The sequence below is a fragment of the Falco naumanni genome, chromosome 11 (assembly GCF_017639655.2).
Source record: "Falco naumanni isolate bFalNau1 chromosome 11, bFalNau1.pat, whole genome shotgun sequence".
NCBI lineage: Eukaryota > Metazoa > Chordata > Aves > Falconiformes > Falconidae > Falco > Falco naumanni.
The window spans coordinates 4,117,507-4,145,344 of record NC_054064.1 but is presented as its reverse complement, the minus strand read 5'-3'; the positions used below and the strand labels follow the sequence as shown (position 1 = coordinate 4,145,344).

Genomic DNA, 27,838 nt, shown 5'->3' with positions numbered 1-27,838 from the left:
AGTTCCACCTGAATAGGAGGAAAAATTTCTTTACTTTGAGGGTGACAGAGCCCTGGCACAGGCTGCCCAGAGAGATTGTGCAGTCTCCTGCTCTGGAGACATTCAAAATGTGCCTGAACATGATCCTGTGCAACCTGCTCTCGGTGAACCTGCATTAGCAGGGGTTGGACTAGATGATCTGCAGAGGTCCCTTCTAACTCCGACCATTCTGTGATTCTGTGAAATGGCATGGGTGACTTGGTGTTTCTCTTCACTGGTACGGGAGATCTCTACTGTTTTATTGCACACCTCCATTGTGATAGTCTCTGCTTTCTCTTACCACTGCAGCGAACAATCTAGTACTGCTTTATGGAAACCTAAGTGGAAAAGTCTTGGAAAAGTTATTTCAGAAAGGACCTTCAGGCAACAATACTGAGTTCCCTTATAAAATCCTGTCTCAAAAGTTTAGATTAAGACTCAGAAGCAAAGTGATCTGTAAGTAAAACAGTAGACACACACACAGTTGCATAGAACTGCTATTGTATAGGTGGCATTCATCACTCACAGGCTAGAGATAGGTACCTGCTGCGTAGATGCCTCTGTCTGACCCGGTCACCTCCGACTCTCTTTACTAACAGTAAAGGCCTAGCTGCCATTCGCTGTATTGATCTGATCTCCATGGACTGGAAAAGGAGCTTAAGGTGCTTAGGCTGGATGTGGACATCTGTGGTCAGTGGAGATATTTGTATTTTAGGTGTGATGAAGCCCACGCTGCCTCATGCCCTGTACTTAATATATAACCACATGTAAGGGTTCCATGATGACATGACTGTTGGTAAAAGCGGTCTGGAATTGTGTATAATCAGCATGTATTTCCTGTGTGCATAAATTTAACAAATCAAGTATAGGATTTATTGAGCTTTATGGAACTGATCTTGAAAAACAACCTTTAATACATGGTGGTTCTTTTGCTTTCAGTGCGTGAAACTACTCCTATTGTTTTCATAAGGAAATACATTAGCTTTCTCATTGGATATTTAATATTGTGAAATAGGTCTCTGATATAGATGAAAATAAGTCTATTCCTTAGCAGCTGTTCAGACATGGTGTAGATATTTCTAAAACTGATAAAACTTAGACTGCAATTAAAAAACAGAAGTCATTGTGAGTACAGGTTCTTTTTAGTCAAGAGAATGCCAACACAACGCCTTGCAAATACTAAGGAAAAATTTAATCAGTGGTAGAAACTAAGCTACAAACACCTTTGAAAGAGACTAGCAAAACTTATGAAACTTTGCAATAGAAAAATTTTACTGAAATACAGATTTTTTTCACTTTCAAGGCAATATCTACAGCAAACAACAGGTGTTTTGTATTTTGCTGGTGCTTCCCTCCTTACAAACATGTAAAGGAAAAAGAGATGCATAATCCCCTTTACGTGTCAAAGAATCTTAAAGTAGAGAGAAAGGAGAATAATGATCTTATGTGAGGTGAAATTTAGGTCTGTGTTCCTCACTATTTCTGTTGCAGATTTCCTGTGTGACTTTCAGCAAGTCATTTAGTCCTCTCTTTCATTCCTCATTTGTATGATGGGAACTATAGAGCTCAAGGTTATGGAGCCTACAGGTTTTGTAAGGACATGTTGATTAGAAATGTGTTTGTACTTTGTGCTAAGAAGTGCTTAGACTGTAATGCAGAAAACAAAGATTGATAAAGAGATCAACACTGCTTTGTCCAGTAGGTACAGGCCCCATACTTTTGATTATTCCGTTTCTCCATCCATCATTTTATCTACTCTTTTTTTTTTTTTCCCCTAAGTAAACAAGCAGAGCAGGTCCTAACTTGGTCCAGGTCTTGATGCATAGTTGTGTTAATAAAGGCAGCAAATCTGCTTCTGAGCCAGAAACAAAACTTTTGGACCCTGACTTTTACTTCTAGGTCATGATCACAGGATGGCTTGTTTTATAACCAAAACTAAAGTGATTTCATCTTGCAGATGAGATGATTCAGTGCTATAGCAGGGTGAAATGATCTCTTGGCTCAGGCACATGGTTTATTAAACAAGCTACTCCAGTTGCTACAGCTATTTACTGTTTGTGTCTAGCTCTTTTTCAGTATTATGTGATATTTTGGAATGTGTTGATCTGTGAATCAAACTGATATTTATATTTAAGCAAACTTCTGTGGGGCAGAGAAAGAAGATCGAAAATGGCAAAAGATTACCTCTGTGGGACTTCCAAATTCTTTACAATGTAAAACACATGGCATCTTTAAAATGTCTCATTTTTACAACCTTTTCATTACAAGCTGTTTGTCATCTAGAAATGTTTGTAGAACACAGGATTGCTAGCATTCACCTGTATGCTCTGATTTTGCTGTAAAGCAAATTGGCAAAGCCACGAAAAATTCCAGTATTGCTGGGCTCATGATGCAAACTGAGTTGAAAAAAGAAGCAGTAACCATAAAATACAGGATGGTCAGAATTCAGCCAGAACTATTCATTAAGTGTGATTAGCTCAAAATACACTTCTGTTTCCAGCTTATCTCTGCATGCTGATACCTGAGAGGGTAGGAGCAGGAAATATAGCCCATTGCTTGATTTCAGATTCAAACAAACCTTTTTGAAAAGTGGAGATCAGAAACTTGCAGTTCTTCAGAATCTGGATTATCTAAAAAAAGCATCAGTTCCTACAGAGGCGATCGTGCTAGAATCCCAGAGTTTGGTTTCTTAATAAAAGCAGGTGGTTTCTACTCATGTGGATTTTGGAGAAAACTTACAATATATGACCCCTCTGAAGATTCAGAAGCCAGAAGTCAAACAGAAGTTACACACATGCCATTTTTATATTAAGTCATAGTTTTTCTATTGTTGGCATAGGTAATGTATCTCACAGGAAGACGTGAAGCTACTGTGACTAAAACAAGAGGCATTGACTTTATTTGGTATAAAGGCTATCATGTTCTGTCTGCAGAAGAGCTTTTAACTGTAACAAGCAAAATGCCTTGGTCACAGTGAGGAAAGAGGAGTACTAAAAGTATAATGTCAAAGCGTGAGACCAGCTGCACAGCTGAAAAATAGAAGTCACTGCCTGGAAAAAGTCAGTGTTTAGTTTATCACTTTGGAGTTTGAACTCTCATCATACAATGGCATTCACATGACAAAATCTCCCCCCAAAAGTAATGCTGGTCTTTTCATGGTCTTTGTAGATAAATGCGAAGATTGTAATGAAAGATTCATCTATCAGTCCTTTCTCTTTTCTGCTTCTTGTTTATCTTTCCTTACAGATCTGTTAACAGCAGCTCTAGTGAGCTGCCTTACCTGGTTTCAGGCTCCTCAGCATACCTGCTAATTCCTGTTGGAACATTCCTCTTCCAGGATGGCATTTTAACCCTATCCTTCCCAAAAGCAGCATAGGTTCTGCCTGCAAACTACTTCAAAACACTGAGACCCAAAACACTATTTTCAGTTTTAGAGTAGTGAATGGCTTTGGTAAATACAAGTTGTACCTCTCATACGCAGGACTAGACTGGCCATATACATAAAATATAAAGACAGGGCTAAAGACTAGCTAAGAAAACACTGTGTCTGTGAACTGGAGAGTTCTTGCTATACAATACATATACTTCTCACAGAGACAGCCAAAGCCAGATGCCCAAAACAAAGAGCAATGATTCCCTCCTTTTCCACAACAATTAATCAAGTCCAAACAAAGGAAAGAAAAAAAGGAGGGATATGACTTTGAAGGAGTGGGAATAAAAGCTTTAAATGTGTATGGAGTTCTAGTGGAAAAAAATATTGTCAAATGTCTGTGACAAAACAGTACAGGGTATCTGGTATACGTGCAGAACTCACTGACCAGAAAAGAGGTGTCGTGAGAAAGAGCTCTGGTAGATGCAGCCTGCTGAGAGCAGTCCATGGGATCCCAGGAGGAGAATCTGTTTTGGTATCAGCAGTTTGCTCTGTAATTAGAGAGTAGCATCAGCTTTAAAAACAATCATTTTGATGTTGCCCTTCAGATGGAAACCAGTTTTTGAAGTGGATGCTTGTTTACTATGAACAAGAATGAAACCAGCAGTTCTTTCTTCATTAGCAGCCATAGGATAGTAATAATTTTTAGCTGCAAATTACAAAATGGAGCAGATTCAGACAAAAGCCCAAAGGGTGAAAAGTACTTTATTTCCTTCCCAATCTTCCAAACTAGTATATTTTCCCCACAGCATACAAAATTTATGTTTTTTATATTTGTGACCAGCTAAGAAGAGAGAAGGAGTTAAATGAGTTACCTCTATTCCACCTCACTGAAGAATTTACAGCTATCCAGGATAAATATATAGTGATGGAATCAGAATAGTTTGGGTTAGAAGGGACCTTTAAAAGTCAGCTAGACAGGTAACACTGCTCACACTCAGAGTGGCAGTGTATGAGTGTGGTGGGAAGGAATTAGACAATCAAGTCCACATCTGTTGAATTCTTCCATGCTACCGAATTGCATAAACAAAATGTCAAATTCCAGCCCCAAAACAGACACGAAAAGAATACCAAGATTAAGTTACAAATGCTTAAAATTAGGAAGTAAGTGTAAAAGGCAATTGTAATACCCTGGTGCATACAAAAGAGACACCGAGATGCTATTGGAAACCATAAAGGTGGTAGCCCGCTGTGGCAGAGCGGGGTCTGTGGGGAGGTGGGGTACCTCTCCCCTGGGGGGTACCTCGACCCAGCTCCCCCCCCCTCTGGCCCCTGCCCCAGCCCCCCCGGCCCGATAATCTCCAGGTGTTTCTGCTACAGTGTGCTTTGACAGTGGCAGGGGCCTGACCTCAGAGTGCGCTTAGTTATTATGCTGGCATGCTGTCAAAACTTTACTGTAGAACATGTCAGAAGGAACATAGTGATTTTTTTTTTCAATAGACGATTCTTTGGCAAGCTATGAAAATAATTTCATTGCAGAAAAAAAAAAAAAAAAAGGTTCCTCTTGCTACAGGGCTTTCTTCCTGCAAATTTCAAAGGCCTGCTGTGAATAATAGTTTTAGAGCTTCCAAGCTTCAAGGTTATTTTATAGTGGAAAGTGTTAGGCAACCAAAATAAATATCAGTTTCCGCTGTTACAAAATAAAGAATTTTCTTTATGTTGTACCTTAAAAGTTGTGTTAAATGACATTTTTTTAGAGATGCAGCAGCATGTGTCCAAAAGGGTTATTTTTTCATAGAGACACTAGGTTTGTTCCAGCTTGTTTACATCTAAATGAGAAATACTTTAAGACAGAAAGAACGTGAGGGCTTTCTTTGTAAGGAAAGATGTAACAGGAATTCATCTTCATAAAGGACCGAAGGAAATCACTAAATCCAGGTGCTGCCAGTCTCTAGGGCATTCAAAATACATATTGCTATTTTATGGCTTGAACACATCTCTACTTAAAGTATTTGTGAGTATTTTTGACAAACCTGGTCTGAGTTTTCTGCTAGCAGAGTTACAGATGAGGCAAGTTTTCCATGGTTTGGGGTTTTTATTGCGAATGCTTTGCACAGCTCTGGTTATGTGCTTCCTTCTCATGACATCAGTGCTGAAGGGGAGAAAGAATGTAAACATCTGTTTTTTATAATTCAATTCCAGGCTTATAACTTGATTAGAATAAGCAATGTTTTTACATGATTAATTTTCCAGTCACAATAGCGCGCAGTTTTAGCACCAGTTTTAAGATTAGCAAAACAAGGAAGGAAACTAATGAGGTAAATTCTGCTTCACGGTCTACCTTTCCGAGCTGCGCCAAATGCTGCGCGTCTCACCGGGTCATGCACCCGCTGAAAACAAAGGATGCGATTTCCCTCCCGCTTGGGGTTCAAAAGGATGTCCCGATGCTCCCCACGCAGCTGATGGCGGGAGGCTTACGGGCTCCTGGCTCTCCCTGAGGCCTTCCACGTGGCCTTGGGCCAGCCACCTAGGATCGGATTTTCACAAGGTGCGTGCTGGGACCTGGCTGCATCCTTAAACAACTAAGGAGCTCTGAAATATATAGCCTTTCACCTCTTCCATCGCCTGAGCGGGATTAAAACAACACTCCGGCCACTTTCTTTTCTTCAGTGTCCAGTCTTGCTCTGGCCCCAGAGACTGCGAGTGCCTGGAGCTGTGGGATGTGCCTGGTGTGGAGATGTGCCCGATCACATTTTGGGGTCTTTACTGCCCACTTTTCATAGTCCCTGTAGGAACACGTTCATGGGAGCTGAGGCGAACTGTGGCTGGAAGGGGCCGCGGGGTTTCAGGCGGTAGTTGTGGGAGCGTGACCCGAGCGAGGGCAGAGCGAGCCAGGGCAGCCGTGCACGTAGCAGCGATTTCAGTCGGGTATCACGCGTCTGTAATAATAAAACAGTGACACACTGATCTACCCTCCCAAGAACGAGCTCAGGTCGGCACCGCCGTCCTCCCCTCGCCGGCAGGTGCGGGCCCAGGCCCCGCTCGGAGACGGGCAGGCCCGTACCTCACCCTGGCGCCCCGCTCCCGCCAGGGCGGCTCTCCCGGGGGCTCGGCCCGCCGGTGCCGGGGCGGAGCGGGGCGGCTGCGGGCGGCCAGGTGCGAGGGGCGGCCCCGACCCCAGCCCCAGCCCGCCCCGCCGGCGGCCGCCGCGGGAGGGGGCCGGAGGTGAGGGCAGCGGCCGGAGGTGAGGGCAGGGGCCGCGGCGGGCCACGGGAGGCGGGGCCGCGGCGCCTGGGTCCGCCGCCGGGGCTCCTGAGGCGGCAGGCTCAGCCCCGGCCCGAGCCGCGCCGGCAGCAGCTCCGCACCCCGCGGCATGGACGGGGCTCAGGCTGCTCCCTCGGGGCGGCGCTGCCCCAGCCCTGCCCGGTACGAAAGGCGGAGCGGGGCCGCAGCCGCGCGCAGACAAAAGCCGCGGCGCTTCCTGCCCTCCGCGCCGAGGGGAGCGGGCGGGCGGCGGGCGCCGGTCCCCGCGCTCCTCCGGGCGGACTGTCTCAAGTGTTTCTTCTCAGCCGCCGGCGAGCTGCGCAGGCTGCCGGGGAAAATGCGTTTCGGCGGGGCCCGCGGAGCGCGGGGAGCGGGGCTGAGCGCTGTGGTGCTGCTGCTCGCCCTGTGCCCCCGCGCTGCGCCCGAGCCCGGCGGCGAGGCGGTGCCGGAGGGAGCCTCCACCCTGGCGTTCGTGTTTGATGTGACCGGCTCCATGTACGACGACCTGGTGCAAGTCATCGAGGGGGCATCCAAGATCCTGGAAACGTCGCTAAAAAGACCCAAGAGGCCGCTTTACAACTTCGCGTTGGTCCCTTTCCACGACCCAGGTAGGGGTCGCTCCGCGCGGGGCCCCGCTGAGGTGGGCTCGGGGGCGGGAGGGGCCCTGGCCGGGGCTGGCTGTTATGAAAGGTTGGGTCTCCTGCGCTTCCAGGGGGCTGGAGAGTAGGTATTTCTGTCACGTCTTAGCCGTGCTCGCCACCTCCGCCGCGGGGAGTTGCCGGGGGCGAGCCCCGGGCCCGGGAGCCTCAGCCTGTGGCCCCGCAGCCTCCCCGCAGCCTGCAGGCTGAGCTGAGGTGCCTCTGAGCACGCTGCCTACACCGAGGGGTAGTTCAGGGGCTTAAATACTCTCCTGAATAATTCTAATACGAGCTGAAGTGGCCTCAGTGACCTTCTCTCCTAGTAGAGAACATGTTACTAGTGAAGCTACTAAATTGGGGTTTTTTTTTAGTTCCCTTCTATGGGAATACACTTACAAACACACACAATATAGTTGCAATTTTCCTTCAGTCTTCTCCCATGTTTACGTTCAGAAACTTTGCACTGAAATTATCCAGAAGCTTTTACATGATGCGTTTTTTTAGTTTGGGTCCTTTTGCTCATTTTACCTTTTTTTTTCCCCACAAAAGGCTGCTGTATAGTGTGCGTTCCTCTCAGCATCTGTTTTCTATTCCCTTCCTATCCCTCTTCTCTGGCTTTCTTCCTCTTTCCTTGACAAGTATCTTCTGGTGACTTGAAGAGGAAGTGGGGACAGGACAGGATGCCCCAGGCTGGTGATGCGTGCTGCACTATGTGGTAAAAACTCCTGTTAAAAAAAAAAAAATCAGAAAAAAGCCCCAAAGAGTGGAGAAAAGCCATTGAAAATTTCCTTTATGGTTCTTGTTGCCATGGCATATCTCAGAATATGATTTTCTGGAAGTCAGTTCTGAACAGTTCAATTTTTGAAGGGATGTTATCAAGTGAAGGCAAATGCCCCGTCTATTTTCCCCCAGTCATAGATACTTCTGCTTACAAGATACGTGTTTGCTGTTGTTATAAACACCTTAAACCAAATGCTTGGAAAATGAGAAAAAAACTTATCTTTGCAAATTTTGCTGGTTTGTTATCTGTAAGCTTGTATAGGGTTGTGGGGTGTGGTTTTTTTTTTTTTTTTTTTTTCTTGTAAAGAGTCCATCATTGTGATGTCCGTGTCCTATCACAAAAGGATCTGTTGATGCACTTTACTGTTTTCACCTTTGGTTTTCCCCCTCTCGTTACCTTTTTGTTATTCTATTGAACAAACATATGTGGGACTTAAAAAGCATCATACCATGGAAGTAAGCAAGAAGGAAGAGATTTTGATTAAGTGTAGAGCCTAGAATAATTTGATACCCTTTTGGAAAATCAAGCTAATCATTCTCCTTGGAGCTCTTTTTTCTTGGGTGGGGCAGAAAATCAACATGATGGCTTGGGGTATTTTGTTTTAATTTCTTTCCATAATCACACTTCATACATCTTCCCTTTCTACTCAAAGTGGTTCACTGTAAGAATTTATAGTTCTCTTTTTCAGAGGGCTTGGGTATCTCTACTAACTGTGAAAGCAAGAAGGTGATCTTGTGTGGTGCACTTTTAGTTTGCAGGTTTGTGTGGATGGTCCTTTGATCTTGTACATCCTTGGTAGAAAGAAGTTCCAACTTTTGTATTATGGGTAGTTCCAATGCTTAGCTTTCATCACAGGCTGCTTTTCCTTTGTTTCAATAGCTACATTTTTCTCTCTCATCCCGCGTGTTTTCTCTTCCTCATTCAGTTTTTCTTCTGCACATTTTCTCCTTTTCATTCCTTTTCTTCCATCTCCCGACCCTCTTGCTTCCACTGGCTCTCCAGGATCTTTGTTTCTGTTACAGACTGATTCTTTTAATCACACTTTGCTGTGTCACCACCTTCTTGATCTGTATGTACCTCACTAGCAACAAATCCACTGCCACCTTCCTCTGCTCAATTCATGTTTTTTTCCCCATGTAGAATTCTTGCTTTCCTGCCTCCTCCCCCATTCCCTCTCATTCAACAACCCTTCCTTGGCAAATGTTAGATTTCATTCAGTAGAGTAACTGAAACTTAAACCTGCGGAGGGCTGACCTACACAACAAAGAACTGCTGGCAAACATATATTGATGTATCCTGTTACATGTCTCTTTATGGAAGTCCAACTTCCCTGCACAGGCAGAGGGGGCTTTACTTTTTAGCATGATGGATAACTTGTGAGGTCATAAAGCTGTTTAAAATTATACATTCTCCACTTTCAATTTCGTCTTGGTTCCTGAAAACGATTTCTCTATCTCTGCCTTTGAGTTAGAAGGACACACCACAGTCCGCTGCCCTGAATTTTAAGGACATAGCAGTTCAGACTGCTGGTAAGGTGGTATTTTACATCTGGTGATGACCAAGCTTAGGCACTTGAAAAGGAAATGCAAGAAATGTTGTTGTGACCAGTTCTTCAACATCTTGTTTTGAATCTAGAGAGAAGTAACTTTTCTCAAAAATCTAATAAAAAACACTGCTTGGCTTCTATTTCACAGTGTCCAATTCATTTGGCTAGTGTTGTTCTTTCTGAAGACTGCTCAACTAAATTGATAAGCATGAGCTTATTCCACCCCTGTCCCTCCAGTTGTCTGGTTATCGCTCAACTGATACTTTTTCTTAAAAAAAAAAAAAAAAAAAAAAAAAGATTCCTATGTAGCTGCCCCACAGAAAATTTTGTTGATATTTTTGTGAGGTACTGTGCTCCATGAGGCAAGTGGGACTCTACAAGGAGTGCAACATATAGTAGGACCTTAGATCCAAGGAGCTTCTCTTCCTGTAAAATCGTCCTGATCCAGATGCACTCTTTATTGATAGTGAATTACAATTTAAAGTTTGCGTGGTTTTGGCTTTTCACTCCATTGTTTTCCTAGTGTTGCATGGTGTATCCTGAACAGTGCCCCAGTGATTCACTCTCCAGTACTGCTTGATTTGTACTGATCAGTGAAACGGCTGAAGTGCTTCCTAAGAACCATAAAGAAAGAGTTGTTGACAAGGAGTGTGTATTCAACAAAACCATACAAGAATCTGTCCTGGAAGGGTACTTGACACCACCCAGGGTACAGCTGAGTTACAAATAATTGGTGTTATTTAAAAATCCTCCTGTATCTTACTGGACTACATTGTTACCAAAATGCTGCACATTAATGCTGTGTTGTAATATACCAACGTATTGTGGTAGATTTAAATGTAGCGTTATGACTATTGCAATGGGATTTTGCTCAGACTATGGTATTTTGGTAAAACTGTAATAATTAACAAGTATATCTTTTATTATCAAACCTGAGGGTTTTTGCCTAGAATTATAGCCTACAGCAAAAATTTGTAATGGGTTTCATAGTCTGATGCTGCTGTACCATCTGGTGGTATGCTGGGTTCTCCATTTTGAAAAAGCCTTTTGTTTTGGATTCTGCTTCTTGTGCAATGCTTTAACACATTATAGGATTCTTTTTTATTGTGGCGTTGGGTTCTTTTGTTTAAATATCTAAACATGATCACAGGAGTTTTGTACATAGTGGAAAAGGCTGTTGACAAAGAAATCTCTTGCCAGACTTGTGTTCAATGGAAAAATGGGGGTGGGGGGGAAGTCCAAGATGAAGGAGTCTTGGCATGAAAATTTTGAATTTGAGCTAAAGCTTAAGATCAGCAAATGCTTTTGTAGTTGCGTGTTGTGGGTCCTGATCTACTAACTCCCATTGTATCCTGTGGAAACGGGTTTGGACTCAGAATGTCTTTATTTAACATCTGTGGCCAGCTTTTCCATTTTTTCGTTATGCCATTAAGGAATTTTGGAATGGAAAATAAGCCTAAAATGACAAATTCATCCCGAGTATTTTTCTGTAAAGCTAATGGAGTTATACTAGAAATAGCTCTGACTCTGCATGATTTAATGAAGCATTCCTTCATTGTGAATGACTTTTATAGACCAAACTCAAGTAATTAATTTTAATTACAAGAAAAACGAAGGGAGCATATAACCTCTGGACTTCCTAGTGCACAGGATGATGTTTGCCTGTTAATACTCTGCATGTCTACAAATCTCTGATGTGAGTGTTTCCTAAATCCTTTTTGTTACATATCAGATACAGTGTATTGCCTGTGTGAGGAAAGAGGAGATCTTTAATACTGCTTTGCTCAGATGGGAAAATAGTGGTGAACTTCAGTCATCCACCTAGGGTCACATAGCAAATGCATAGGGTAACTAGAAATACAATATTAATTATTTTTTTTCCTTGATCCCACTCCTCTTTTTTTTTTTTTTTTTTTTGAGAGTAAAGCTCTGATTATATTATGAAGTAAAGGTACATAATTACGTTTAACTTTATAACCTGGGCTCTCCTTTACTTAATAGTCTGGCAATGCTATATCCCTAACAACAGATAGGCTGCTGAGTCTCGTACTAGTGGAAGAAGTTCCCAAGGTCATATGAGAACTTTGGTTTTTGCAGGTTTGATAGTTTTAGGGTTTTTTTATTTTTAGAAGTGACAATGAAGAAGAAATAATGTGTTTTTTTCCAGAGGAGGAACATAAGAAATAAGGCTATTAATGGAATTAAAATTTTTCATATTTCCTGATATAAAAAATAATTGTGCTTATATACATGGATAATAAAGAAAGATGGAAAGCTGTTTTTGGAAATGGAGAAGTATAAGCTTTCCTTTATGTGTTAATATCTGCCTTGAAAAAGACAGTTGTGAATGATGGAAAATAAATTGTCCTCAGAGTATAACAATAAGACTTTCAGCCCTGCTCAGCTGAAATTCTTCCTGTTAATTCAACTGCAGTGGCTGCATGGCCAGCCTTCCCAGTATGAACCACCGCTTTTGTCATTTCCGTATCTACAGGTAAATAGTATCACTGACTCTTCACCGCTCAGCAGGGTTCTCACACCAGCCTCTTCTGCTGGCTGTTCTCCAACATGTTGCCCTGCAAGTGCCTTTTGCATTCTCCTGTCACTTGAGGTCTTTGGCCTCAGGGTTTACTCTCAGATTTATGGGTGTCTCTTATTCAGGCAGAGGCTGAACGTATATAAATCAATTGTCTGAAATCTTTTCCCATTTGGGAGAAGTTGAATGGTCTTTCTGGTATAGCCCAAAGAAGGTCATTGTCTTTGGGATTCCCTCTGCTTCCTTTGCATGGGGAAAGAAATGCTTCAAGACTTGGTATTAATTTTACTAAAGAACAGTAACATGTCTATGGAGAAACTATATGGCAGGAGTTTTCAAAGCAGGAAGGACAATTTTAAGGAAAATGCAGTATTTTGTACTTGTACCCAGGTTTGCCAGCACCACAGAAGTGGTGTTCGTACAAGGGATAGGGGCAGCACGGGAAAAGTCTGGGAGCTCCTGTGGTGTGCCCTTCTCATTCTGGGGGTCACGTAGACCTGTTGTGTCATTGTGTTTGTGGGTAAGTAATGGCACGCACTTGAGGTTGGCATGTTACAAGCCATGCTGTGGTGTGGTATAAACTTCCTTAGTGCATGACATTCAGCACTCTGCGGGTGTAATACAGTGGTTTTTAATTGAGTTTTGAGTATGCTGTGAATGGAAATAGAGGGATTAGAGAAGAGTCAGGGGAGAGATATTGCCAGTGTTTTACAGTATATCTTTTGCTTTAGAAAGAGAAAATTCAGTGGGTTGCTGCTGTGTGTGTCCTAGACAGACTTCACATTCATCTGTTTTGTTCTGCAAACTATGCAGTGAGATGGAAATGGGAGTCTCTGCCCATCAAGAATGGAGGACTTGGTAGAATCTGGGTAGGTCTGCTTGCCTTTGGGCAGTAGCTCTTCTGTCCACATTCAGGTCTCCTTACCCCCTCGGTAGGTAAAACTGTATAAAAGCTATTTAATATTTCAACTAGACAAATTACTAGGTTGGCAAGGGGGAATAAATTCCTTGCCAATGAAGTTCCTGTGGGCAAATGTTTTGCAAACACTATCAAAATCCCATAGTTTTTATAGGAAAGAGAAGAGTTGCCCCAACTCTGTTGGGTGAGAGTAAGGTTAGAGGCAAAGAAAATTATTCGCTCCGCTTGATTGAAATAGTCATCATATTTTGAGAGTTTAGTGGGTTTCATATTATTCCCAAAATCCAAAGTGGGAAAAAAATGTGCTTATTTAACAAGTCTGGTCTCTCTGTTCTGGTGCAGTAGCTCCACTGATGCATCATAGAATATTGGGTTAATGTTGTCATGGCTAATCTTTGAGTTGTGTTCTTTGGTGGCCTCAGAAATTTCTGAACATCCTATCTGAAAAAAAAAACCCCACCAAAAAAACAACCACCAAACACAAAACACCACACCTTACACAACCTTGAGTTTTTATTTGGTTTATTTTGGATTTCCTTAGATGTATAGCAACAGCAATAATGAGCGTGTGTCCAAATTTTGAGTTTTTCTTTCAGAGTTTAGGAGACACAGTGTAAATTTACAAGTTTTCAGTGCTGCCTTGGTATGCCTGAAGGCAAATGATAACCAGAATAATAACTATTAAATTTGCCCATTTGTGCTGTAACTGTTGAAGTGTTACTGTTACTTACTCATAGAATCATTTAGGTTGGAAAAGACCTTTGATATCTTCAGGTCCAGCTGTTAACCCAGGACTGCCAAGTCCTCACTAAACCACGTCTCTAAGCACCACATCTGTGTGTTTTTTAAACACCTCCAGGGATGGTGCTTCCACCACCTCCCCGGGCAGCCTGTTCCAAGGCTTGACCAACCTTTCAGTGAAGACATTTTTTTTTTAATATCCCATCTAAACCTCCCCTGGTGCAAGTTGAGGCTGTTTCCTCTTGTCCTGTCACTTGTTATCTGGGAGGAGAGACTGACCCCCGCCTGCCTACAGCCCCTGTCAGGTAGTTGTAGAAAGTGGTAAGGTCCCCCCGAGCTGCCTTCTCTCTGGACTAAACACCCCCAGCTCCCTCAGCTGCTCCTCATCAGACTTGTTCTCTACACCCTTCCCCAGCTCCGTTGTCCATCTCTGGACACGCTGCAGCACCTCTATCTACATCCCTCCTGAAGTGAGGGGCCCAAAACTGAACACAGGATTGGAGGTGCAGCCTCACCAGTGACGAGTATAGGGGGGACATTTGCTGCCCTAGTTCTGCTGGCCACACTGTGTTTGATACAAGCCAGAGTGCTGTTGGCCGCCTTGGCCACCTGGGCACACTGCTGGCTCGTGTTCAGCTGGCCGTCAACCAGCACCCCCAGGTCCTTTCCCACCAGGCAGCTTTCCAGCTGCTCTGCCCCAAGCCTGTAGTGTTGCGTGGGGTTGTTGTGACAAAATATTATTTCACTGTTGACATTTTCAGCAGGAAATGCTCTGTTTCTTTAAAGCACTAATACTGCTTCTGTATTGTCACTACTACTAAATTTTATTGTTCCTGTCATGTTGAATGTCAGTCACCAATACTATGTAATAGCGAACAGTTTGGAGTTGTTAAGGATGAAGTCCAAAGCACTTACAGGTATTTTTCATCTGAGACTTCTGTGATAACCATACTGACTGTATGTGAAATGAGTATTTTGAAACCTTGTTGTCATCCTTAATGGAGACATGGTATCTATAAAATCAATTCTGTGTGATTACGTGGCTTTTTTTCCTTGTTCCTCTGGGAAGATTTTTCCCAGGTTCCTCTAAAAGGCGCTGTTTATATGGATTACAGAAGACAGTATTGCCAGTGCCAGAAGCTCCAAAATCTGTGAGACAGCCAAAATATTGCAACCTCATCCAAAAGCCTACTATAACATCAGTTACAACTTGTATTTTTATTGTCTTAATTCTACCTGTCCAGCCTTGAAGATACGCATAATGGTAAATTTTCACATGATTATTGAATCTTTTTTGCAAGGGGAAGTATTCTTATCTCTGTTTTTACTTGAAGGTATAATTAAGATTTTCTTTTCAATAGGAAAAAAGTGACTGTGTTAAATATGTCGTTCTCTTCTGCTTTGCAATATGAATTATTTTTCATGTTAACATTTGAAACTGTTGCCTACTGAACTTACACAGAAGCTGCTTGTTCTGGTTTGCTTTGCTATCCCCAGCTCCAAGTGGTGACAATTATGTGAAAAGCTCTGTAACTCGTTAGTAATGCATCCCAATGTTTTCTGTCCCAATAATTATTACTGATGTCGTTTAGCACAAGGCTTACTGTTTAGCAGTATATGCCTGTTCTCTATAGCTTCTGGAGTTTACATAGAAGATACTTCAGCTGTTATGTCCCAAATAGTAGTCACTATATTACAGTGCCATTGCAAACTCAACCATTAGGTATACAAAAATGTAGTAAATTGTACCGAGTTTTAAATTCTCTCCCAAATACAGTGGTTTTTCATGTGTGAGCTTTCTATTGGTTGCCTTAGAATTTTTACATTACTATTACCCCTCCATGCACCTGAAAAACTCTTTCACTTCCCAGTATAATAGGTCTTCCTTCATACCGCTTACTACTGGTTTATTTTCTGAAGAATAGTAGATAGCAAAAATGTAGACTTTGCTGCAGGATCACACACCTTGCTAAGAAGCGAAGGGTGATGGGTAGGTTCTGTAATTTCTGCTCCAGATATAGTTGTGTCTTTAGATCACCTGCAGTGAATGGAACCTGTTGAGAAGCCACTCATCACTGTTCTTGGGGACATCAGTGCCGAAGGGTATTTTGTGATGTATGCCTACACACTTGAAGAGCAGCACAAAGCCACACAGTGACAGTATGAAGCTCGGGCTGGTCTTTCAGCTGCTGCTGTCCTGCACGAAAAGATTTGTTCCTGCCCTCTCATTAGAGGTTGCTGCCCCAGTATTTCTGCTACTTTAACTGTTTGCCAATTGATCTCAAAGTAAATATCACACAATACTGAACCAGATTAGAAAGTGGTCAAGGTGGTGCCAGTTAAACTGGAAAACCAGTGAACCCTTGCCCTGGGTAAAAAGTGGCTGTACAGCATGTTTCATCATGTCCTCAATCACCCAAGCAGTGAATATGGTTTAATCCCTCTGAAACACAGAGTGGAAGGAGGATTTGCCAAGGCTGTATTCTCTGCCTGCCTGGGCAGCTGAGGGCTGTGCTTTCATTCCCAGCTTCACAAGGAGGGAGATACTTGCTCTCATCAAAGATAGCAATGTCTGATAACTGGGAGCACTGGGGACAAGGTAGATACCAACAGTGTAAGAGATGAATTCATAGTCGTCTTATTTCCCCCATTCTCCTTCCCCTCTTCTTTACCCTACTTGAAAATATATTTCTCAAAAGTTGCAGTAGTTTGTGTTTCCACACAGTCATGTGTAGAAGCCAGGTTGATCCTATTCATGGCAAGAATTGTTTAGCAGTAGGCCACATTGGCTATGAGTTTTCGTGGGAGCTCTATAGTATGGAAAGAAAAGAAATTTTTCTGATGAGGTATGCATCTACTGAATTGGTTTAGATGCCCACAAAACAAATTTCTAATGAGTTCTAAAAAACAGGTGTTTGATGCAGATCTGCAGATCCTCAAGTGCTTTTAAGCTATGTCTAAGCTGCCCTTCCCTGAGATTGATATATTCTGTCTGTTTCTCATCTGGAGAAAACAGTTATTGTCTGAGAATGCACAGTAATGAAATAAATAAGGAGGCATAAATATTATATACTTCTCTTATCTCACTTTAACTGAGGCAGTAGTGCTCATTATAAGATGAGTTGTCAGTGATGTGTACAGAGGGAAGTTGACAAGATTAACCAGAGAATACTTGCCTCTTGAAATGCCAACCTTGCTCTTTTAAAGTGGCAAAGCTAGAAGAAAACTATGAAAAGCAATGCTTTCTGTGGTGGGGATTTAATGGCAAATGCCTTTGCTGAAGGGGGGAGCTTAAGTTCTCAGAGAAGAATGAAGGAGAAAAAAAACAGTCCCAAGAACTGAAGACTCTGTGATCCTTAATCCTTGCTTCGTATGCTGTGCTACCATGCAGGAGTCCCATGGGATTTGGATCGGGCACGAGGACATGCTCACATGCCTTTTGAAAGCTCTATATCGCATGATACAGAGCTGGGCGTGTGTTAACTGCAGGAGGGTAAACGGTGCTTGTCCTGTGTAGTGGGCCATGTAGTGATGGGACTCCATTTGTTGCTACAAATTGTGCTTGAACTTTTCTTATGAATGAGTTTATATTGGGTTGGTGCTTTGTTATGTGTCAGTGACATTCTTCATCCTGCCATACCAACCTGCTGGGAACCTCAGAGTTGTTTCTCTTACGCTGCGTGGGCTTGAGGTACATGTCTCTAGCCTTTCAGACTTGTGCTTTACAGTTTCTGTGTGTGTATTGGAGGCTTTCTTGGAATTCATGCTAGAGTGGATTCAGTTCAGTCAGCAGAGGATCTGGATAAGCTGGATTAAGGGGTATGGAAGAGGAGCAGATTTTCTATTTAGTTAATGGCTTTTGAACGTGGCCTAAAGAATGACAGGAGGAACCCTTTAGACTGAGAAAACCCTCAGATGCCAGTTGTTATATATTTTCCAATCAATTATTTGATTTTTGGCACATGCCGTGGACTTTGGTTTTGAAGGAGAAGCATACATCAGAAAAAAATATTGAGAACATATGTTTTTCAGTTTGCAAATGGCAAAACAATTTCTCTGTTGAAAGAGACTGATGGTGTTACTTGATTGGCTCACCATGCCTTGATAATCAACAGTTTTGTTAGAAGAAATAGGATGGTTTTAATGAAATGTGCTCTGAGCTGGCTGCTTCATATGCTTTCTTTACTACTGCCAGGGAGAATGTGTTTTACCCCTCAATTACATTGTTGAGTATAATTAGTTTTTTATAATCATTGCCAGAGTTTAGGATTTCCTGTTTTAGGTGTGTTGCTCTCAGCTCTGATTTATGAGATCTTTCAGTTATGCCTATTGTGAATTCATGCTATGCAGTTGTTGTTTGTCAACTTTGAGTCCAACATTTGCATTTTGTATGGGGGTAGTTTGCAATGTTGTATTTTTGAGTGGGATCAGAGTGGTTTAGGGTCACGAATATTCCCTTATGGTCTGCGGTTAAATTTCTCTTGTTGCCTTTTGAAGAACATGTGCAACCTGTTCTTTGGTAACTGTAGGTGCAAGTTGAGCTTTTCCCTTTTCTTGCCAGAGGAGAAGCACGATGACTTCATGTTCCTGAAGTACTTGAATGGGATCATGTTATGTCAAGACACATAAAGTCATGACACTGAGGATAGGATTAATCCCATTTCAATATAGTTCACTTAACTGAAGAATGTCAGCTGAGACACTGGCTACCCAGAGGCTCTTTCTGTAATTCACGAGAAGAAACTGGCAGCTCTATGGAACAATTAATCACTTGTAAATTTTTAAATACTCTTTGGAGGTCTCATTTGCTTTCACTGGCTGCAGAGGGAGAAAAAGTTAGTTCAGGTGAAGCCCTGATTTTGGGAGGTATGAAGTCAAGCAAGAGGCTTTCTGCTTTCTAACTTTTTCCTGCTCTGGGGATGACTGTCCAAACAATAGTCCCTGAGATTTGTTTCATACTGTTTTTCATCCTGCCATATGGATACTGAGTGCTCAGATCAGCCTAGCTCACATGGGGGAATAGGTTGTGTCCATACGGTGATGTCCTCCCTGGCTCTGTTCTAACCCCAGACCTTTAGCCCTGCTAAAGAACTTCCCTGGGTAGGGCATTTTTGAGCTAAAATAGAGTAGCGCTCGGAGGCAACCTGTGCAGGTAGCTCCAGTGTAAACCGAGAGGTTTCTGCAAATCCACTTTGTGGACGGTGTTGGTGGATGCCTAATAATGTGGCTAATTAGAATGTCTTACTCCTCATTTGCCCTTACCACAGGTTATCATCAGCGTTTGAACCTTGGGTGTTCAGCAGACACCTGTGTAAGCTACAGTGGTAATACTGGCAGCTGATAACGGCTGTGGGGATAAGCCACAAATGGGGGTTGTGATGCACATTAATAATGTGTATTACAAATGTAAACAGGCTGTGTGTATTTACAAAGATATGTTAACATTGTTCTGTATCCCGTGTGCTCTTCCATCTTGATTTTCTTTGGCATCCTTGGTACTTCTTTTCACAGAGACACTATGTCCAGTTTTCCAGTTCTGCACAAGTTGTAGCCCTTTGCCTAAAATATACTTAGCCACAGATTTCAGTCTGCAAAACATTACTGGTAAAATATATGCATATTTGAAAATGACATGTTCCCAGACACCAAGCCAACGAGCTGCACACATCACATGCAACACAAGATAATTGAAAGTGTTGAATTTATTTTCAGTAACGTGTCCTTATTAGCAGCCTCATCTGTTCACTCTGGAATAACGGCTTCCTTACCATATGCTCTTGGTAATACAACAGTTAGTGTGTGATGTTAGGTACAATGAATCATGTACATAAGTGTTCAGAGCCCCTGCATAACGTAATGGGACTCCCAAAATAAACTTGGATTTGTGAGCATTGTGCAGAGAGAATTTGAAATTACTCTTTCGAGGTGCCTGCGTGAGCCGGCTCTTGGGGAAGACAGCTGGCCCCCTCACTGTGCAGGGCTGGTCGTGGAATTGCAGTTGAGAGGGAGTGAGCTTTATCTCTCTTTTAGTGCTTCAGTTTTCATGGGAGCTGTAATGCTTCCTTCCTCTGCTGTTATTTTTTCCCAGCCATAGGACTACAAAATATGAATACAGCTTTAAAGGACAATTTTATATAGCCTGATACATAGTAGAGCCAAATTCCCAATATCAACTTTATAACTATAGGATAAATTACAATCAGTAGAGCTTGTTCTGCAATGAGGTCTAACCTAAAGCAGAATGGGACCCCAGTTCTTCAGACTGGAAAAACTCTGCTGAAGTGGAATGAGTGGGGGCGGATTTTTATGATTAAATGAAAATGAAGGAATGTCTTGTTTTGCTATATTCCCAGTTAAATGTCTGGTCTGTTTGTTCAGGATAGCAGCTCTAATCTATGACTATAGGTTACTGCTGGATTCCTGCCGTCTTGTTTAAATTAGATTCATAGCCTGGGGGGCAGGGGGTGTAAGCAGGAAGCCATTGTAATTTTCATGTTTTGGACACCAGTGTATTTTCATGAGCTGAAGTTAAGTGTCTCTGGGGATGCTGAATATCACTGAAACATTTCCTGAGTTCTCTTAAGCTGTACAGTGGTATGTCCAAGTCTGTTTTCCAAAGGATAGAGCGTTTTGTTTAGTTAGTGAGGTCTTAGTTAGTTCACTGAACTAGTATGCTTTTGCACTTAGAACTTATTGAGGAACAGAAGAAGAGGAGGAAAGTTGTGCAGGGAAAATCAAGTCCTCTCCCTTAGAACAGCTAGGAATACTGTGGTTTCTTTTATGCCCTTGTAGTCCTTTATATTTCTGTTTACTAAAATCCTCAAGAGATTGTGACTTCACAGCTACTGTGTCAGAGCTAATTTTTGGCGATTGTAAATAGGTGAAATGGTTAGGCAAGCGCACGGCTTTAGGTAAAAGAGCAATAGCTGGAGCATTATGAGAGAGACTAGTCATAGTCTGTCCCACAGCAGGGAGGCTATGATTGCTGCCAGTCTTTGGGCAAATCACTTTGCATTGTGGCACTTCTTTTCCATTTTATGTTACTTAGCTTGTACAGTACAGCACCAAGATAATAGTAGCGTGGTTTTAATTAGAGATCTTAGCGTCACTGTGCACACAGTAATGACTGTCTTTTAGCAGAGTTTGAGTACCAGAGGTACTGCTAGCCCCCTAGCAAGTGGCACGGGCAAAGCCAAGCCCCAGCGTCGCCCCTGCTAGACCGCTGAGGCAAGACCTGGTGTGCGCTGTTGGGATGACGTTTTGACTCCTTTCCTGCAGCATTTGGAGGACATACCATGGTGCTTGGACAGTGGTGCTTGTCCGGGATTGTTGTCTACTGGTTTGACAACACATTACTCAAAAGCCTACATCTTGATGTCTTAGGGTATTTCAGAAGAGCTGGTTTGTTTTGTTTTGCTTTGGTCATGTTTTCTCCTTTTATATTTTACATAAGCCAGATCAATGTGCAGGGAATTAATGTGACTTACTCCTGAGTCACAGGCTGTGTTAACCACAAACCTACTAATCACTTACTTGTGCCTGAGATGTTTATTCCTTTTCCTTTCTTTCCTGACCTGTTGGACTGCCACATCTTTTTATCTTCATAGTCTCTGCCTTCAGCCCATCCCTTCCTCAAAATTTCCATTGACCCTTTTCCTTCAGAGGTTCAGTGTCCCTTCTCAGTAATCCCCTCCTTTATCTCAAGGTTTCTTGGCAGTCTGGAGTCTCTTGCATATACAGACTGGATCCTGGTGATGAAATGTGTTGGTGCTAAAGGAAATATATTCTTTCTCCAAAAGAGCACCAATAGGTTTCTGTATCCTGCAGAAATGATGCTGAATCACTGATTGATGGAGAAGTCTTTCCCTTTCTCCTTTCAGTATGTCTGATGTTTGCCCTCACATGAATGAGGGTGGTAACAAGGACACCTGTCGTTCTCACTTTGCCTGCTGGCTGTGCGAGTACGTTTCTAGAGTTTGTTCTGGGTCTGAATTGGACCAGCTGGCTGCTGTTTTCTCTGGAACGTTGGCTGAATCTGTGGACATATATTTTTCTTAAATGTGTAGCTGTATTGGTTGAAAACATTACTGCTCTGCACTGCTGTCTGCTTCCTTCTTCTTTGAGCTTGTGGTCTTTTCTGATCCCCAGCCAGAAGTGCTGCTTTGCAATTCTAGGTTCATTCCAAAATGGTCCAGGTTAGCAGAGACTGCTGAAACCCTTTGAGCCTGCTAACTTGGTTCAAAAGAGTGTGCATGAATTGCTTTGCTGCCAAGCAGAGGAGGTGATGACTTGTGTTAGGATGGTTCTGGAGAGCAGGGCTGGCAGTTTGTTCAGCTGGCATAGCTGCAGTGGGAAGGGAATGAGTGTCCCTAGTGCTAATGAACTGAATTGAGCTGTAAAGATTGAGTTACATGGGATCTCTGTGTCTACAAATCTAGACAGTCTCTGTGATTGCTGACAATGGGAGGAAAAAATGTGGCTGCTCTGTGTATCACGCTTTGTTCTAAATATTACTGTTGCTCGTGCTTAGGGTGTGAAAAATGAAGATCATGTCATTACTGTAAAAACTCAACCCTTTCCCTGCCCTTGAAAGTGGAATTGAATATTGTTCTTTACCTAAAGTGAACCATGGTATATGAAGACAAAAATAACACATGTTGGCTAAATTGCATTTTAAAGAATTTGGTGGCTTTGTCGCCTCAAGCAAGTCTTTAAGCACCTGGTGGATCAGCATAGCCACCTATACTGATATGTACCCATGTTTTTTCTTTCAGAGGGAAGGTGCAGCAATACTCCACAGTGCAGAGGTGTGTGGTAGCTCGTGGAGTTGGAGCTGTAACTTAGCAAGTGGTATAAGGAGAGGAATTTGTTTCTGTAAAGGGCATGAGGCAAGCAACTTTTGAGATGCTGTTCCGTGTCTACTTTGAGTCTTGTTTCATCTCAAACCATGCTCTTTACAAAACAAGCAGATAAGAGAAGCTGTAAATAAGTGAAACATGTTTTGATTTAATTTTAATTTGCATAAGGCTTGTTTAGAGACAGATTTAAAGTGCATAAAACCTTTCGAACTTTAGAAATTTTGGCTGTGGATATTTGTATGATGAATCAAGCCCACCTCACCTTTTTGTGTTGTAGCTACATAGCGTTAAACAGTTTCTTAGTTACTTGCAATGAAATGTCCCATTGTGCAGATATAAACCCCATTTTTTCCACTCTGATATTCTGTCTCATTGAACAAATTTTGATCTCGGTTAACATGGATTAAATCCAGAGCAATTCCATTACAGTCACTGATGTTAGTTTGGATTTACACCAGTATAACTGAAGTCAGAGTCTGGCTTTGGTTATCTGCTTTTTTTAATTTGATAAATACTACATATTTCCCAAATATCCTTTCATATCTCCTCTTCAGAACTTACTGTCTCCTCCCACTTTCCCAAATTCCAAGAGTAACAACATAGGTGAAACTTAATTGATGAAAGATTGTTTAAGCAGGGTCTGTTTTTTATTAGCTCAGCTGTTTTTCATTTTTTTTTCAGCACTGTTTGAAGTTTCATTGTACTTGGGACAGGATCTGAATTCATCGTGCTTTTCCTACTTGACTCATTTTGTCAATTAAAGTGTGGTTTTAAATTATAGGGTGCTCTCAGACATTATCATTGAGTAAGAATTGTATGCTTTGGTGATATTTCAAAGCAGTTTTAAACTCTGAAGAAGGAAAAAGGTTGTGCCTTAAGGCATTACTGTTACTCAGCAACATAATGTGTTTGAAAGAGCTTAGTAAATGCAGCGTGTGACTTTGGAGAATGAGATTAATTAAAATTTGTTTATATTTCCTGACATTATGCTAGCTTTGTAGAAGTATACTGTGAACTACAGAGTGCTTTATCATATGTGAGAGACATCAGGAATATCATCTAGATTATTCTGTTAGTTAAATTTGGTTTATTATTAAGGTTAGATGTTTGGACAGTTTTATCTGTTACACAGTTTAGCTGGTACGGTGGGGTCTTCGTCCACATAATCATACTAGAAATGAATCCATAACATTTGTATTAACATCTTTACAGTTGAACTTCTACTAGTACAGTGTATCTGCCTTCATATGATGATAAATAATCCTGCCCAGAATATTGAGTTCTTCTAGGGATAAAGAAAGAAAGGATGGGAGATGGGAAACACACCTCCTTCACAGTTTGGAGACCTTAGGCACAAAGAAACTCAGTAGTTAAGAAAGAATTTATAAATGTTTTTCTGTATAGTCTGTTGATTTTGATATGATTTTTCACATGTGCTTGAATTTTTTTTTTGAGTGAGACCCTGAAGATTTGCCTCTGGCAACAAAGAGAATCTTTGGCAGAACTAGTGATTTAAACCCAAGCGATCCAGTCTCAATCATTTGGATGTATTTTGTACTGCAGACACCTGAACGAGAGCTTCACAGAAAGACTGAATCACTAGTCATGTTTGTACCTGGATGTCTCCTAAATTCCATGTAGTGACAGCCGTCACCATGATTATACCAGTAGGCAGTTGATAAAAACAGATGGTTCCTTGATCCTGCACAGCAAACTGTGGTTGAAAGAGTTAGTCATGCGCTTATGATCTTTGTTCCTTTGCACTAGTGTTCAAGAAAGTTAGCCTGACTATTAATGTTTGTAGGAATTTCATGTTGGTTTGTGAATGCCAGTAAGAATTGCATATTTTTGTGGTTTTGAGCCTTCTTTTTGGATGCAAGAAGTAAGGCATAAATGAGAAGCTCCAAACAACAGTAGCACAGCCATCAGTTTATATACCCATGCTTTCTTCTTAAAAAAGACTGTTCTATGGGCTGAACAGCTGCTCTGATTTCTCGGGCAGTTGGTTGTGGAAATCTCATAGCTGGAATGAGAAAGCTCTTGAGAAGATGTTCTAAAGCAGAAAGGGGGTTGCCAGAGGCTGCCTTCCAGAAAGACTTCTTTTTGAGGAAGAGAGGCTATTCCATTATCATGTGCTGGCCTGAGGCTTGTGTGGGGCAGTGAGGTCCCACCGAAGAGGCTGGCACTCGGAAGCATGTTTTCTTCAGATCTGAACTGCTTACGCTATTTAAAAGTGTCTGTAGTTAAGGTGTTCCTTTTCTAGGATTGTGCTTCCTTGCTTTACAGCTAGGTTGTGCCTGGACACCTAGTGCCTGCTAGTGCAGGCCTTTTGTTGGAAAGGTATGTTTGGAAAGTGTGGAAGTAAAGGTGAAAACGGGCAGTCAAAGATTTGGTGGTGTCATCGGGTGGCTGGACCCCTGAGCCTTGCTGCCTGTGCCTGTGCAGGGCATCAGCCGTGAGACTGGCACTTGAGGGTGTGCCAGAGAGACTGCAGCAGGAGCGCTGAGCAGCCCACGCCAGAACAGACAGATCCAATCTGTAACGGCAATATCAATCTATTTTAAGACTAGCTTCAGCTAGAATAATGTATTCTGTCTGAGAGATGTATAACTAATGCTTTTGTTTTTTAAAGACAGACAAGTGACATGCGTTGTGTGACAATTTGGGCCACTTAAGTTATTAATTCATACAGTCTACTAAAATTTATTCTTTTTCCTTGCTATTTTTAATGGTGTAGAGCTTTTGGATGAGATTTTTTTAGTACTACTGGAGTCTTGTCAAGCTCATAATTTTAAAAATTGTTCCATATTATATGCTGAGCAACTTAACTTTGCTCTGAAGAGGCTGAAGTGTCAGCTCTGATGTGACAGTAGTGGTAAACCGTAGTAACATCTAGAAGAACTGCTGCTGTTTAAAAGTCTTAATGATATTAGAAGTCTAGATGTATTGTGTCAGTCTGACAAAAGAATGAGAGAGACTGGAAGCCCGTGGAAAATGTAAAATAAACACTGAAAACATGCCCCTACCTGTTCACTTCTTTGCTAGCACAGACAGAGTGGGAAACTTTGATAACAGGGCAGCTGAAAATGCCGTCAATGGAGAGCAAACTTCAGCTGATGAGATCATCCTGTGAGCCCTTTTTCTCTACCCAGCAACACTGGTGAACGACAAAAGCCCCGGATTGCACTAAAAGCACACTTCCCATGTTCACCAGTGGCATCTTCGTTTAGCTTGCTTGGCTGCCAGCTGTAGCAACCAAGAAATTAGCACTTGCCTTTCATTTGTGTTGACTTGCAAGGGGAGTGGTTACCACTTAAAATAACCAAGTGTGAATCGTCGGAGTGGATTTGAAAACACCTGCATGTTCAGAGAGTGAGTGTTTTTTTTTGTTGTTTTTTTTTTTTTTTTTTTTTTCAGGGTCTGCATTGTGTCTGTAAGAAAATATGCTTTTGATTGACCTATATAAACAGTGCAAGTCAGGTTGTAGCATTGATTTTCGGAGCTTGATGGCTTCATGGCCTCAGATCCAAATTCTCCAAAGAAGAAAGCTTTGTGCTCTGTGCTGTATAAACAGGCTCGAACAGTTTAGTGAAAACCATAATCATGGTAAATGCTTTCATTTAAAAAATTTAGTAATTCTTTTAGAGTAACTTCAGTCATTATTTAGCAATTTTTATTTCCAGGTGAGAGTTCCATGTTTTTCCAGTAGCCAGCTGAGTGCATCCCAGTCTTGCTGGGCTAGGCCAGATGGAAGGTGATACTGGAAAATACAGGGATCAAGGCAAATGAGTTACTGAGCTAATTTCTATCTAAACATAGAGTGGCATTATTTTGAAGAAATTTTAAAAGATGAGCAAACAGAAAACAAGGGTTTTGCATAATACATTCCTGCTTAACTGATATAAGTTATCCTCATGCAAAATGAAAAAGGCTGTTTTGTTTAGGGTAAAAGAGTTAAAGTTCTCATCTTTTTTCCTCCTTCCCTCTTCACATCTGCTTTTTGAATTACTTTGGAGCATGCTTACATTTTTACACTAGTAAAACTCAGTGGAATTTTATGATCCACAGATAATATGTAATGTTTCCCTCTCTTCCACAGCTTCCTAAAAACTACTGAACACTCAAACCTGCAACAAGAGCAGAAATATTCTCACGATTTTCCTTTTTCTTCTTCCAAAACCATGAACCAGCTTTCCTATAGCTATTAACCTCCTGTTGTGTTCCAGCATCCCACCACGCATTGCGTTCATAATGTCATGTTCCTTGCGGTCAGTGCCAGGGCAGCGAGGCAAAGGGGCGATAGAAATCTGCACAGAACGTGATTCTACTCCTGCCGACACTGCTAACGGCAGCCAATGGCACTGGACTGCGATGTGTAGATAAGTGTGGGTAAATCTGGGTGGATTAGTAGCTACCCAGTTAAGCGCTCGTGAATCTTGCTGCAGTGAGCTGCCTAGAGGCATTGCTTGTGTAGATTTGGCAAAAAGGCAGCGTATTTGTGAGGGGGCTGTCAGTGGAAAGGAAACAAATGCCACTTCTGGGACTCATAGATGGCATACCAGTACTACTGCAGGACCAGGTCCTGTAACCTAGATGTATCTGTGTTATTTTTGTGAGCTGTGCTTTGTAGCCTTAAAATTAGTTTCTTGTAAAACACTTGAGGTGGCTCAATTATCTTGAGCCAAACCTGCTGCTTTGGCTGCCTCCTGGAGTTGGTAGCCGCTTATGTAGCGAGCAAAGGCATTGCACCGGAGCACTGCTGGTGGATAGCAAAGGCTCTTGCTTCACCTGCGCAGAGGTTGGGAAGGTGTAACAGCTAAAGCTGCAAGTCTGCCTGGTTTTTGATGTTTTTTTTTCTTTTTCTTCCCCCCCCCCCCCCCCCCCCCCCCCCCCGTGGAGTTCAAAACATTGATAGTCAATTCAGCTTTAATCCGTACAATTTATGAAATCCTTGTGTCTGTATCTTTTTCTGTGGTGACACCAGCAACGTCCTTTTAGTAGGTCAGCATTATCTACTTAAACACTTCTCATACCCAAGAGATTTTAGGTAGAGTGTGAAGGATGATGAAGAAGACTGATGAGCTTTTAGGATGCTAACTCCTGAATGGAGGTAGCTCACACTAAGGCAGCGACATCCCCTGCATGCATGGCTGAGCTCTTGGTGATG

At 42.2% G+C, this 27,838-nt stretch overlaps 1 protein-coding gene across 1 annotated transcript in view; it reads left to right on the top strand.

Annotated features, from left to right (window-relative positions):
• Positions 1-6,936: 6,936 nt before the first annotated feature.
• The window catches only part of HMCN1 (hemicentin 1), a 202,261-nt gene continuing 181,359 nt past the window's right edge, over positions 6,937-27,838 (top strand). Inside the window, exon 1 of the mRNA XM_040610626.1 lies at positions 6,937-7,260. Coding sequence (XP_040466560.1) covers positions 6,990-7,260 — 271 coding nt within the window. The 5' untranslated portion in view covers positions 6,937-6,989. The remainder of the gene's footprint in view (positions 7,261-27,838) is intronic.